Source organism: Callorhinus ursinus, unplaced genomic scaffold (assembly GCF_003265705.2).
Source record: "Callorhinus ursinus isolate GAN/ISIS: 27379988/994484 unplaced genomic scaffold, GSC_fseal_2.0 scaffold6, whole genome shotgun sequence".
Lineage (NCBI taxonomy): Eukaryota > Metazoa > Chordata > Mammalia > Carnivora > Otariidae > Callorhinus > Callorhinus ursinus.
Genome location: NW_027397068.1, coordinates 58927751 through 58940982, shown reverse-complemented (window position 1 = coordinate 58940982; position 13232 = coordinate 58927751). Strand labels below are relative to the sequence as shown.

Below are 13232 nucleotides of genomic sequence, written 5' to 3'. Positions count from 1 at the left end.
CTCTAGACATCCCCCAACTGCATTACTGTTATAAATCACTGTCGTAACAGAATACTGTTAACAAATGTGACGTTGGAAAGCAGAGACAGCCCCTATACAAAATATTATGGTTATATTGTCCAGGATACAGAGCAATCAATACACAAAACATCACTAATCTTGAGGGTCATGTTCTGACCTGTACTGAGCAGAGTGGGATGTTTCATAAAGGACTTGGTTACACCTGGTTTGTAGTTATAAAAGGAAACCATCAACAAATAGTCCCTACTGGTTTGGCTTCAGCCTCCCATTGCCTCCCACTTAAGACTCCAAATCTACCTTCTTCGCCTGAAATTTCCAAATCCTCACCGGCATTTCCATCCAAATGCTCCACTAAGCATGTCCATAGCACTTTTTAAAAAAGATTTTATTTACTTATTTGAGAGAGAGAGGGAGAAGCAGACTCCCCTGCTGAGCAGGGAGCCTGATGCAGGGCTCTATCCCAGGACCCTGGGATCATGACCTGAGCCCAACGCAACCACTTAATAGGCGAGCCACCCAGGTGCCCTTGCACTTTCTTTCTTGTTAAACAATCTACCCCTTAAAAGATTTTTAGTCTAGGACCCTCAGATTTGCAACTCATTTCTCTCCTTCACCCTCCATATCCCACGAGACACTAAGTCTTGCCTTGTTTCTGTCTCTGAATCCATTAAAGCTTTCCCATCTTTTGCTAGTGCTATTTGAACAGCATGTTCACATCCCTCCATGCAAGTTACTGAACATTCCTTGTGTTTTCGGAGCCCTGTGCTTTTTGCACATGCTATGTTTCATAATATTGCAATCCCCTCCCTTCATTTCCCATCTATGTTTTCATATTCAAGATCAAGGCCAAAAGTCATCTCCAAAAAGCCTTATCTGGTCTACTTCTTCAGCCTATTTCTGTGATTCCACACTATTTATTTATTTATTTATTTCCACTCTATTTAGTATTTCATTTGTCTTGTGTAATCTAATGTTCATTTGGCCTAATAAACCAGTCTCCTAATTCATTTCCCTGTCGCAGGCTCAGAGATTTGTAGATCAAATCTGTGCCCCACACTGTCACTAGCAATATCATCCTAGGCACTAATCTAATCATTCCAGTTCTTTATTAATATCATTGCATTATTCTCCTTTCCCTGTGAAATAAAATTTAAATTTCTTAGAGTAGTGACTGAGGCCTTTCAGAATGTGGCCCAAACCATATTTCTAGCTATATCTCCATCACTACTCCCAAAATACCCCAACTTCCAATCATTTGTCCCCAAATGCTCTCCACTTTTGCGCTCTGTCCTTTACCCTATCTTGCTTCCCGTCTCCACGTCCTGCAATCTTACTCTGTGAGTTCTCCAAACTCCCCTTTCCCCATTTCTCAGGAAAGCATTAATCGCGTTCCCTTCTGGGTTGCCATAACACTGGGTTTATAACAGTTATTTATCACAGTCAGTATATGACCTTTGTGTCGGTGTGTCTACTCAGATCCTGAGGCACTGAGCAAAGACTTGCTTTTAATTACTTTTATTTACTCATAGAATATAATATCTGGCACATTGGACAACTTAAAAAATGTTGCTGGGTGGAATCAAAGCATTAAAAAATGAAAAATTAAAGGCATAAGAATAGTTGAAGCAAGCTTGGCTATAATTTGATAATTGGAGAAGCTGTATGACGGATACATGGGGCTTGTTATATTACTTTTGCATGTTTGACTTTCCAAAACTCAAAAGAAAAATAAGATATACCAACCTTACCAAAATAGCAAACTTGTTGTGATCAAAGTAGGGATGTATCCACTTTGAATTCAATTCCTAATGCTAGCCCTGGCCATAACCTTTGCTCTACATTTGTTAAATGGAGACATGTTCTTGTTTCAGTCACCTGGGTGTTGTTTTTGCCCTCTGATCATGCAAAATCCTTATTCAACTCAGGCCCTTTGCACTAGCTCTTCCCTCTAAATGGGCTGGCCCCCTTTTGGTGGTGGAATGTTTTTCTCTCCACTGACAGTGCCTGATAGCTTCCTCTCGTCATTTAAATCACAGGATAGGTTGTATTTCCCTAAGAGACCCCCTCCCATCCCTTCCAGAGCATCCTGTTACATTTTCTTGATGGTATTTAGCACAATCTGAAATTATCATGTTGATTTATTTGTTTACTTGCTAATGGTTTGTCTCCCTCACTAGAACATAATCATGTGAGAGTGAGGACTTTATCTGACAGGTTCTAAATTCCCAGGGTCCAGAACAGAGTCTGACTCACTCTATGTGCTCAATCAAACTTGCTGAATGCATAAACAACTGAATACATATATACTGGGGCACTTAGAAAGTTATCTTCTATAAGTAATTCTTGTAACTGAAGAGTCCAATCATGAGACCCCCAATATTAACTACAATTAAATTTATACTAATCTACAAGGACATTCCATCATGCATTCTAGGAAGAGTCAACCATTACCTGAAGAAAAATATAGAAATTGTATAAAAGTATTTCAAAATAGTAATTGAAAACCTCTTAAATCAACCTTTTTATGTAAAATATAAAAAAGAGGCAAATAATAATAATGACAGATGAAATTACTACTGTTTACCATATGCCCAGCAGTAGTCCAAGTACTATACATATATTACCTAGTTCAATCCTCAAAACAATCCTAGGAGGCATCTACTCCAGTATCCCCTCCCCTCTGTACAGGTGTAGAAACAGACACAGGGATGCTAAGTCATGTGCCCAAAGCACAGAGCTGGTAAGGAGAGGCACCAGGCTCCAGACTCTATTCCTAACCTAGACCAGACTATGAGAACAAAATATGTTTTCACTCATACTTTCATTCAAAGAGTTTTCTTGGTGCTCTCTCGGCAGAATGCAAAGGAAAAGGTAATCAGTTAGATTTCTAAATCTGTCAGTTAGTTTTGATGAATTTTGACCAGAGAAAAGTCCTGTTCTAAATCCGAGGCTACACTTTTTTTTTTTTTTAAGATTTTATTTATTTATTTGAGAGAGAGAGTGAACAGGGAGAGCAGGGAGAGGGGCAGACAGAGAGGGAGAGAGAGAATCCCAAGCATACTCTTGCGCTGAGGGTGGAGCCCGAAGTAGGGCTCCATCCAGCCCAATGTGGGGAGTTCATGACCCGACCTGAAATCAAGAGTTGGATGCTTAACTGACTGAGCCACCCAGGAGCCCCCTAGGCTATACTTTGATAGCTATAGTTTTCTCATTTTTGTCACAAAGGGAACTAGATGAGAATGGGCTCAGCACAAACTTTTTGCAGTTACTAGAAAAGCAAGTCCAGTGATGTCCTTGTGGTTGCAATGAGCAGTATCACTTCTCTGCACGTCGGACACACAAGCACATGCCACACAAAGGAAGCAGGAGCTCCAGGGACCCTGACAATACAGACAAATAATACTGCACCTGCAGGGTCTTCCCACCCTGAGCTATCAAAGACCCCTCTTTGTTAGATTCAGCTTTTCTAGGAATTAAATACAAACTCACCCAATTTAGCAATTATTTTAGCCCTCTCCTAATTTGCTGGGCTCTGTACAGCAAACATTCCACAATACCCTGATCTTCATTTGGCTCTGGATTCAGAGGACAAGCACGGGGAAACACGACATGACAGGTTTGGTCTTCACACCAATAATGTTTATGAGATGAAGAAGGTAAGTTAATAAGTGAGCTGAGCAACTAAAAGTGAGTAGTCAGTGGACCAGAAGAGATTTAACACTTTCTAAAGCCCAGCATTTTCCTGGAAAGTGTCCTGCTTTTAATTTCCCGAAATTCACCGGACACTATAAAGTTTTTTGTTTTTCCTGCAGGCACTATTTGCCCACGGATCCCATTAGAGAATGAATTCCACATCTGGATGTGTGGAGAGTCACAGGCCTTCGGCATAGCTCCTAGGGCTCACTAAGAGAAGAAGGTGACCAACCAAGAGTGTGATTGCAACAATATGCTGACAAAGCCAGGGGGTCAGAAATGTAACCCTCTCTTCAAATGGACTGCCAGACCTGGTTTAAAAAACAAATAATCAACAACAACAACAACAACAAAATAAACCAAAAATAAACCAAAAAGCCACCTCATATATTTTCTTGCACTATCCAATCAGAAAAAGACATTTATATTCTGTTTACATTAGGCATCTTTTCTTCAAATTCAGCTCAGAGGTACTGAAAATGTAAATTGTTCTTACATTTGTTACTACTCAATGGTTTGCATTCATTCTGAAATATGAGAAGTTCAGCTTTACCTCCTGAGAAGTTAGCCCGACAGAATGACAGTTTGGCTTCAGGCTTCCAGTTGATGCAGCAATAAATAGAGCAATAAATAGATTTATTGTGCCCCAAGGATACTGAAACTTTTCATTCACTCTTTTTTTTGGAACTCTCCCGACACTCAAATTTGAAGTTACCTATATTTTCTTATTACTAAAACTGGAATACATCTTTTTTTATTTTCATACTGTTGAGAGGAAGTGAATGGGGGCGGAGCTATTTTTAAGTCATGGAATTCAGATAAAGATCACTGTTTTCCATAAAGATGATTCCTCCACCAATTACCATATAAAAACATACTCACCTTCCTGTAAAATCATTCAGATAATAGAACATGGAAAATTACTCACAAATGTAAAATGTTACTTTCCTATACTTCCCTGTTTGATAGAAACAGAAATCCTGAATAATTCACTTCTTTATTTGAAAGGGTTTTATCATCAAGGCATATACACATTAAACAAATGAGCAGGTTCTCCTAAACCAGGGCTCCTAGTTTTACCAGAGAAGCCAGACCACATGGTGCCCGGGCTTTTATGATTCCAAATACTGAGCTATATGCTTTCAAAGCCGGTGGTTAAAGCAGCATTTTGCAACTTTTTCAAGTTTCTGTCCAGGTACATGGAGCACCCATGGAAGAGAGCAGCCTTGCAGAAGAAGCCTTCTCATTCCTCTGTGGAGCACCCCTTATTTTTCATTGAGGTCCCACATGTAATTCCTGCCATGTCACATTTTTTAAAAAGATTTTATTTATTTAGCAGAGAGAGAGAGAGAGAGAGAGAGAGAGAGAGAGAGCAAGAGCCTGGGGTCGGGGAGGGGCAGAGGGAGAGGGAGAAGAAGGCTCCCCGCTGAGGAGAGAGCCTGAGATCTTGACCAGAGCCAAAGGCAGAGGCTTAACCTACTGAGCCACCCAGGCGGCCCCCATGTCACATTTTGATAAGCATATCTAGAAGCTGAAAAGCAGTTCAGCTGTAAATCTACATAGGACAGTAATCACTCAAAATGGTATAGAACGAGATAATTACTTTAAATACACACACCCACACACATATCTCAACCACATTAAAAAAATTGGAGTAGAGAAAAACACCCAAAAAACAATAACCCCATTCTATAAGAAACTGTTAAGAGCTTTTGAATGTTATTTTCCAATTTTTTTCTGTGCATCTGAATTTTAAATAAAACATACCATTGCATTTGTAGCTTTATCAGTATCCTGGTTTTTACACCTAACAATATGCCAGTGATCTCTTGAGACCCACTCTGAGTCTAAGAGCATCAATTTAATGATTCTTTGCTTAATATAACAAGGAAATAATAAGCTAATAAAATTATAAACATGAAAGTACTACACTGCACACTCTAAAAATATTCTTATTTACAAATTCAAAGTTTACTTTTACAAAAATAATATTCTCTCTTGATTATAAATCTAACCCATGCAGATACTTAAAAAAATTCTGGAAAACAGAGAATATCCTGAAGATGACAATGACCCATAATCTTACCACTCAGCCATAAACATTTTAAAATTTAGTTTTTAAGGGGTGCCTGGGTGGCTCAGTCAGTTAAGGGTCTGTCTTCGGCTCAGGTCATGATCTCAGGGTCCTGGGATCAAGCCCCGCATCGGGCTCCCTGCTCCGCGGGAAGCCTGCTTCTGCCGCTCCCCCTGCTTGTGCTCTCTCTCTCTCTCTCTGTTAAATAAATAAATAAAATCTTTAAAAATAAATAAATAAATAAATTTTTTAAGTGAAATTTGACCTTTCATACAATTTGTCTTTATAATTTAGAGAATCATTTTAAATTGTAGAAATGTCCTTTACTATGAAAAGGGGAGTGGCTTTATTTTGCCATGGTGGTCTCCTTCCAGAATGCAATAATCCTATTAAATAATACATTGCCCTTCAAATGGTCTTTTCGGCTTTGAACAGTGGGCTGGGTGGGCAGCTGTTGGTGGCAGAAAACACAGGAGGTAGCCAGATGAGCAGTGAGTGTTCTAAGAAGCCGAGATTAGAGCTTGGTACCTCTCAGGCCACAGGATGAAGTCTCATGGGCACCACTAGCCCTCACCCTTGTTACCTGGCCCCGGAATGTACTGCAATGCCAGACAGCTATCTAAAAGATACTGGGAGAAACCAGGGCAATTAGATGAAAGGGTGGATCACTATAATTCTTTACTGCGGGGCAGATCAAACATGTCACAGAATGTATTCCATGACGGAGGTTTCGGAGGTGTTTTCTGAGTACACCAGTAACAAGAATGTCACAATTTTAGTCCTGGCACATTATTCAGGAAAAGCTACTGTGATGGGACCCTCATTTACAGAAAGAGAACTCAGGGAATGGATCCTTTATTTTTCTTTTAAATATTTGGTTTTGGTAATAAATTCTTGTATTTCAAAAATTCAGAGTGGAAAGCCTCCTTCTCATGCCTGCCCCTACCCACCGGTTCTCCTCCCCAGAGGCAACCAATGTTACCAGCTTTTTGTGAATCTCTCCAGAGATACAGATGCAAGGGAAGATCTATACGGGAACGGATCCTTCTGGTGTTGACTGATACATCACTGTGTGGAAGATAAACTCTGGATAAAGAGGTGCCTGAGCAGAGGGCGCAGGGCTGCCTTTCTATTAACCACTCTAAATCCCACAGGGAGTTAATAGATTTAGGTTTTGAATGGCAGGTTTACTTGATACAAGGAGATAATGTCTGGCACTAATAAGAAGAGCTAATAAGTGAACTGCTCTCTATCTAGATTGCATTTAAAGGGCTAGGTAATGATCCACAGCCTGTATGGTTCCCTCCAAGGGTGGCTGGTGCTAAGAGCAACCCTATCTTCTCCATAAGCAATTTTCTAAATGTAAAACATTACCATATTTTGGTATTATTTTGATTAGACTCAGCAGTGTTTACCAAACCTTTAACCTCTTAAAAGAAATACTGAAAACAATTTGAAAATCATAAGCACGATTTTTGTAAGTCTTAGAGCCAAAAGATTTCTCTATTGGAATGAAACTCTAATGATGTAGTACAAATTAATGGAAAAATAGCAGCAGACACTGGCTTTGCTGCCAGGTTTTAAAGAGTACTTAAGCAAGGCATATTTATCTTAGTGACATGAATATTTAATTTTTCCTTAGAAAAATAGACATTTTAGAGAGTGTCAATCAATATATTTTTTGGAAAACTTTTAAAGCTTACCCTTGTTACAAAAAAAAAAGCCTATAATTTTCTTTTGAAATGCAGCTCATCCCTATTTACATCTATTAATATTTACTTAAACAATAAAGATATCAACAGGCTTTTATAGTATACAACAAGTATACTCTAAATTTCTGTAGATGAATAAATACAGAAAAAATAGCCAATGGAATTTTGAAGGTGAAAAAATACCCTATCAGATACAAAAACACACCACAAATCTTTTTGTTTTTTTTTTCTTTTGACAGAGAGAGAAAGAGTACAAGCAGGGGGAGTGGCAGGCAGAGGGAGAGGGAGAAGCAGGCTCCCCGCAGAGCAGGGACCCCGATGCGGGGCTCGATCCCAGGACCCTGAGATCATGACCTGAGCTGAAGGCAGACGCTTAACTGGCTGAGCCACCCAGGCGCCCCTACAAATCTATTCTAATTAAATAGGATGACACAGTGCAAAGACAGGTAACGGATCACTAGAGCATAATAAAGAATCCAGGAACTAATCTATGTGTATATGAGAAGAATTTCACACCAAGGGGGAAGTAACTGGGGCAACTGACTACTGACTTATTTATTTTTGTTTCAAGTTTTTATTTAAGTTCTAGTTAGTTAACATGTAATGTAATATTGGTTCCAGGAGTAGAATTTAGTGATTCATCACTTGCTCATCATCACATGTGCCCTCCTTGATGCTCATCCCCCATCTACCCGACCCCCCACCCACCTCCTTCCATCAACTGTCAGTTGGGGTTCTCTACAGTTAAGAGTCTCTTAAGTTTTGCCTCCCTCCCTCTTTTCTCCCCTTCCCCTACGTTCATCTGTTTTGTTTCTTAAATTCCACATATGAGTGAAATCACATGGTATTTGTCTTTCTCTGACTGACTTGTTTTGCTTAGCAGAGTACACTCTAGCTCCATCCATGTGATTGCAAATGGCAAGATTTCATTCTTTTTGATGGCTGAGTAATATTCCATTGTATACATATACCACATCTTCTTTATCCATTCATCCTAACTACTGATTTAGAACAAAGTAAAGTTAGTTTACTCTCTTCAATCACCCACACAAATAAAATGCCCAATGGATGAAAAAGCATATATAAAAATCGAAGATGACAAATTTATAATCTTGGTCTTCCTCCATAAGACACAAAACAATGAAGTAAATGTAACAAGACAGACACATTTAAATGTGCAAAAATTTAAACAAAAGACCATAAAAAAAGTTAAAACATTAAGAACAAATTGAGGAAAAGTATGGTGACGTATGTAATAAAGAGCCAATATCCACAATATCTAAGGAGTTTTTACTAATCCATATGAAAAAGACAACCCAAAAGAAAACTGGTCAAAGTAAATCAAAAATTAAAAATAAATGGTCAATAAAGATATGTAAAGATGCTCAACCTTACAGAAATTAATGTTTATTCTTTAGACTATAGACCCCTCACCACCACCACCACCACCATCCTGCCCTACCAGTGCTGATGAGGGTGATACACTAGGCATGCTCATAAACTACAAGTTACAGAATAGCATCTTTCAAAATGTAAAAAAAATATACATCCAGTGACCTGGCAAATCCACTCATGTTACTAGTACAGGAATACTAGCGTGTGTGCACAAAGCTATATATATATTTTTTTATGACATTTTTAAAAAAGATTTTATTTATTTATTCGACAGACAGAGAGAGAGAGAGAGCACAAGCAGGGGGAACAGCAGGCAGAGGGAGAAGCAGGCTCCCCGTTGAGCAGGGAGCCCGATGTGGGGTTCGATCCCAGGACCCTGGGATCATGACCTGAGCTGAAGGCAGACGCTTAACCAACTGAGCCACCCAAGTGCCCCTACAAAGATATATTTATAAAGAAAGTCAAGTCACTGTTTTACTAATGAAACACTGAAAATTCCATAACATTCATCAATAGAATAATTGTTCAATAACTTATGGTACATTATCTACAAAATGCCATAAAGTCATTCAAATGAAAGATAAACACTAATATGGAAATATTTTCTAGATGCTGTTTTATGTGTGACTCAGAGGGAGGACATAAAGGCATATGTGCACATAGATGTAGATCATATACACACACCTACATGTTTGCAAATACACAGAAAAATGTCTAGAAGGATCTACACCAAACTTTTACCAGTGATTACCTGTGAGAATAGGAATGAAGTTGAGGAAGGAGGGAGTGAGGAGAGTTTTCATTTTTATTTGATGGATTTTTATACTGTTTGAATGCTTAATTAGAATATATCGTTTGTGCCCATAACAAATATAGATGCAAAAAATAAATGGCCTTTACTCTCCTTGCAACCTTTTTTTTTCCTTGTTCATAGCAAATAACAGAAGAGAAAGAACCTCTTTCAGTATAAATGTTTATTTTTCATAAGCTGGGAACTTCCATAGAAATGCATTTTAAAAAATTTGATTATTTTCTATTTTAGTTTATTCTTCATATAATGTTATCAAATGATAATTAGGTAATCAGATACTATGATTTCTAGGAAAACTATGCAGAAGTCAAACGATCCTGAATGATAAAGAGTAGGTTGAGCACAGTCACTGTATCTCAGGGGTCAGGACTCAAAGGCACAAACACGTGTATGCTATCTTTCCAGTTACCCGGCCAACTCGATGTCACCGTAAATATTCAGCCACCTTTTTTTGATCAACTTTCCTGGAGACGTAAGACCACAGGTGTCAAATATCAGCATGAACTTTCCCTGACCCCACAAGTGGAAGGGAGAAAAGGAGGGACAATAGGTCTGGCTTGATCTGGGCATGTGACTGGTCCAAGAGTCGATCAGGACAGGATGCAGCCCTCAGAGAAAAATCCTACACATCCAGATGGCTAAAAGCCCTGAATGCCTTTATGAATAAACATGATATAGGAAGAACCAAAACAGATACAACTCCCCTAGAAGAAAAGGGAGTTTCTTCTGCAAACCAGACATTATCATAGGAGCAATAGCTTTGGGGCAAGGAGGTCCCTACCGACTTTAGCGGAATTATGAAGTTATCCCATTACTTTCTTTATCACAGGACATGCTCTCAGCATGGACCACCACCACCAACAGGAACCACTGCAGAGACAGGGGCACTATAATGTATGCCTGTCTTGCAGAGGCCGTTTCGAGTCTAGGGAATCAGTGTTTGCTTTCCAGAAAGACCTCCTGTGGTCTTCGCATGTAATCATCTGTCCTGGTATGTTTTTTAACAATTCAGTATTTCAAGATTTAACTGGCATGCCAATTTTTAGGAACATACATGTTATAAAAAAGCAAAGCACATAAACCCGTTAGAGAGAAATAAACAGAACACCTGTGAAGGGCAGGGGTGGGTGGTGGTTAGACTCCATGATCACACAGGTCTCTTCTGGTTTTAGCAGAAGAATAAACTGAACTCCAAGGGTACTGGGAGGAAAAAGGGTAGGATGACCGCAGCCTTCCACAGCAGCAGTAAAAATTAGATTCCTAGTCTAAGTTAGGTCTTCTGAAAATTGAGTTGCTATCTTCTCTAAGTTATGTCTACTGTGAGCCCAAAGCAGACACACAGGTGCCCAAAGTGGCTCTCACCAGCATCTGTTCTGGGCATAAAACTTCAACTGAGTCTCTTCAAGAGCAGAATAAATGATTCTAATCCTTGTCTCCTGGCCCACAAAACAAGACTAAGAAAGAAACCAGAACATAGCCCTTTGGAATGATTCAGACTTCTGTGAAAGAAAAAAAAAAAGACTTAATTTTAGAAATGTTCATTAGATGGTGTTATGCTCATCTGTTTTTAAAAAAAATTTTTTTAACTGTGGTAAAGTACACATAACACAAAATATGCCGAACTGCATTTTGCCCACTTACCTTGTAAACTGTCGACTCTCTTCATGAACTTCCATTTCTGTGCTTTTAAATTCATTTAGTTCTTTCCTTATTGCTGCCTGCATAGGAAAAAAATAGATAAACAGAAATGTTACTTAGGTCACGTAATTCCTCAGCATATACAGCATCAACAAAGCATTCTTTTAAAAAATGTCTTGCAAAAAGAGATTCCTCATTTCTACTAGGTAAAGGTAAGATAAATATAAGATCATACTAAAACCAGGGAAGATTTCCTTCACGTGTCATGATAAGGAGGAGAGGAAGAAGGCCTTTGCTAAACTCATCCTGGGGCCTGGTCTGAGTCACATGCATCCCCCACCCTTGATGACCACAAGGATAGTCCGGGTCATGAGATTTTCTGAGAAACAATGTCATTTTCCTATGAAAGTTCTATAGTCATACCGCAACATGGCTTTGATTAGGTACCATGGAAGTACTGAGAAGGCAGCTGCTTATTTATTCTTTAATACTGAAAGTTCAGACAGTCAGAATGAAAAATTTCAGCACAGCACTTAAAGCCGTTCAAAGAAAATGTGTTAATCGAATGTGATGACTATTACCATGTAACAAACATATCACCCATGTCATGTAGATGTTGGGGTCTGAAGAGATGCTTCTGCCTCAGGTTGAAAAACTGAGACAATCATCAAAATGTTAACATCAGTTATCTATTAACAATGGTGACTGGATCATGGATGGTTTCTGGTTTCAACTTTGTGCTTACATTTATTTCCTGATTTCTCTACAAAGAACTCCCTCATGTGAAGAAAAAATATTAATAAAAACATCCCCATCACCTAACCTCTATGAGAGCTGGACTCTTCAGCCCAAACATAGGATACTGCAAACCACAGAGAGTGACTTCACTGAGAGATAAGGAAATCTAGTTTGTGGTTGGAAAACGATAAAATTTAGAAAAAGGGAAAAGATAGAAGGAAGCCTTGAGGCCCCTCTCTCGCCTCCTCCCATCACTGACTGTCACTCGGCAATATGTGCTTTCCCCCAACAGGCTTGTCAGTGTTGTATTTGAATCCTGCAGTCCCAGACTACTCATCTCTCTACTTGTATTCCTCAGCCACTGTAGTTTCTATGAGGAACCTGCGGCTGGACACTGGGGCGATAATTCTTGCTACTGGGTTCTGAAAGAGATGAAGCAGAGAGATACCTGTGGGCCCAAGGCCCCTGTGGTAAGGCCATCCATCTTGTCTCACAAGGAGATCTCGGTGAGGATACTCTGTCGTACTTGCTAACGAGTATACCTAACCCAGGAGCTGAAACAGTGAACACGCTCTATACCAATCACCAGTTAGCATCTATTGGAAAGACTTCCCTGAAAGAAAGTATTTTAATGTGGGTAGTGGCAGAGAATCTGGTCTCCACGTTCATTTTAAATTTCTCCTCTGAATGTAAGATGTCAGTAGAGGAAGTAGGAAGTGGTACACTTGGTGTCGGAAGTCATGGGTTCTTGTCTCACCTATGCCTTCAGTAGCAGGGTGACCCTCAGTGAATTATTTTGGTCCGAAACCTGTTTTCCCCTCTGGAAAATGGGGATGAGAATTCCTCACAGTACTACAAGGCTCCATTAAGAGCATACATGAAAGTGCTTTGTACACTTACTGTGAAACTTCCAAAAGACGAAATACATTCTAGTTTATGATTGTGACTAACAATTCTTTCATTTTTTTTTTTTTAAGATTTTATTTACTTACCTGACAGACAGAGACACAGCGAGAGAGGGAACGCAAGCAGGGGGAGCGGGGGAGGGAGAAGCAGGCCTCCCGCGGAGCAGGGAGCCCGATGCGGGGCTCGATCCCAGCACCCTGGGATCATGACCTGAGCCCAAGGCAGATGCCCAATGACTGAGCCA

At 39.5% G+C, this 13232-nt stretch overlaps 1 protein-coding gene across 10 annotated transcripts in view; it reads right to left on the bottom strand.

Annotated features, from left to right (window-relative positions):
- Positions 1-13232, bottom strand: part of PHACTR2 (phosphatase and actin regulator 2) — a 261006-nt gene that overhangs the window by 6768 nt on the left and 241006 nt on the right. For 3 of the 10 annotated variants that reach the window (XM_025866252.1, XM_025866245.1, XM_073894033.1), the window contains one exon: positions 11344-11424. In XM_025866252.1, coding sequence (XP_025722037.1) covers positions 11344-11424 — 81 coding nt within the window. Of the gene's footprint in view, positions 1-9616; positions 11206-11343; positions 11425-13232 lie in introns of those variants that run through there. The other 7 variants (XM_073894030.1, XM_073894032.1, XM_073894031.1 and 4 more) reach the window with 6 other exon arrangements.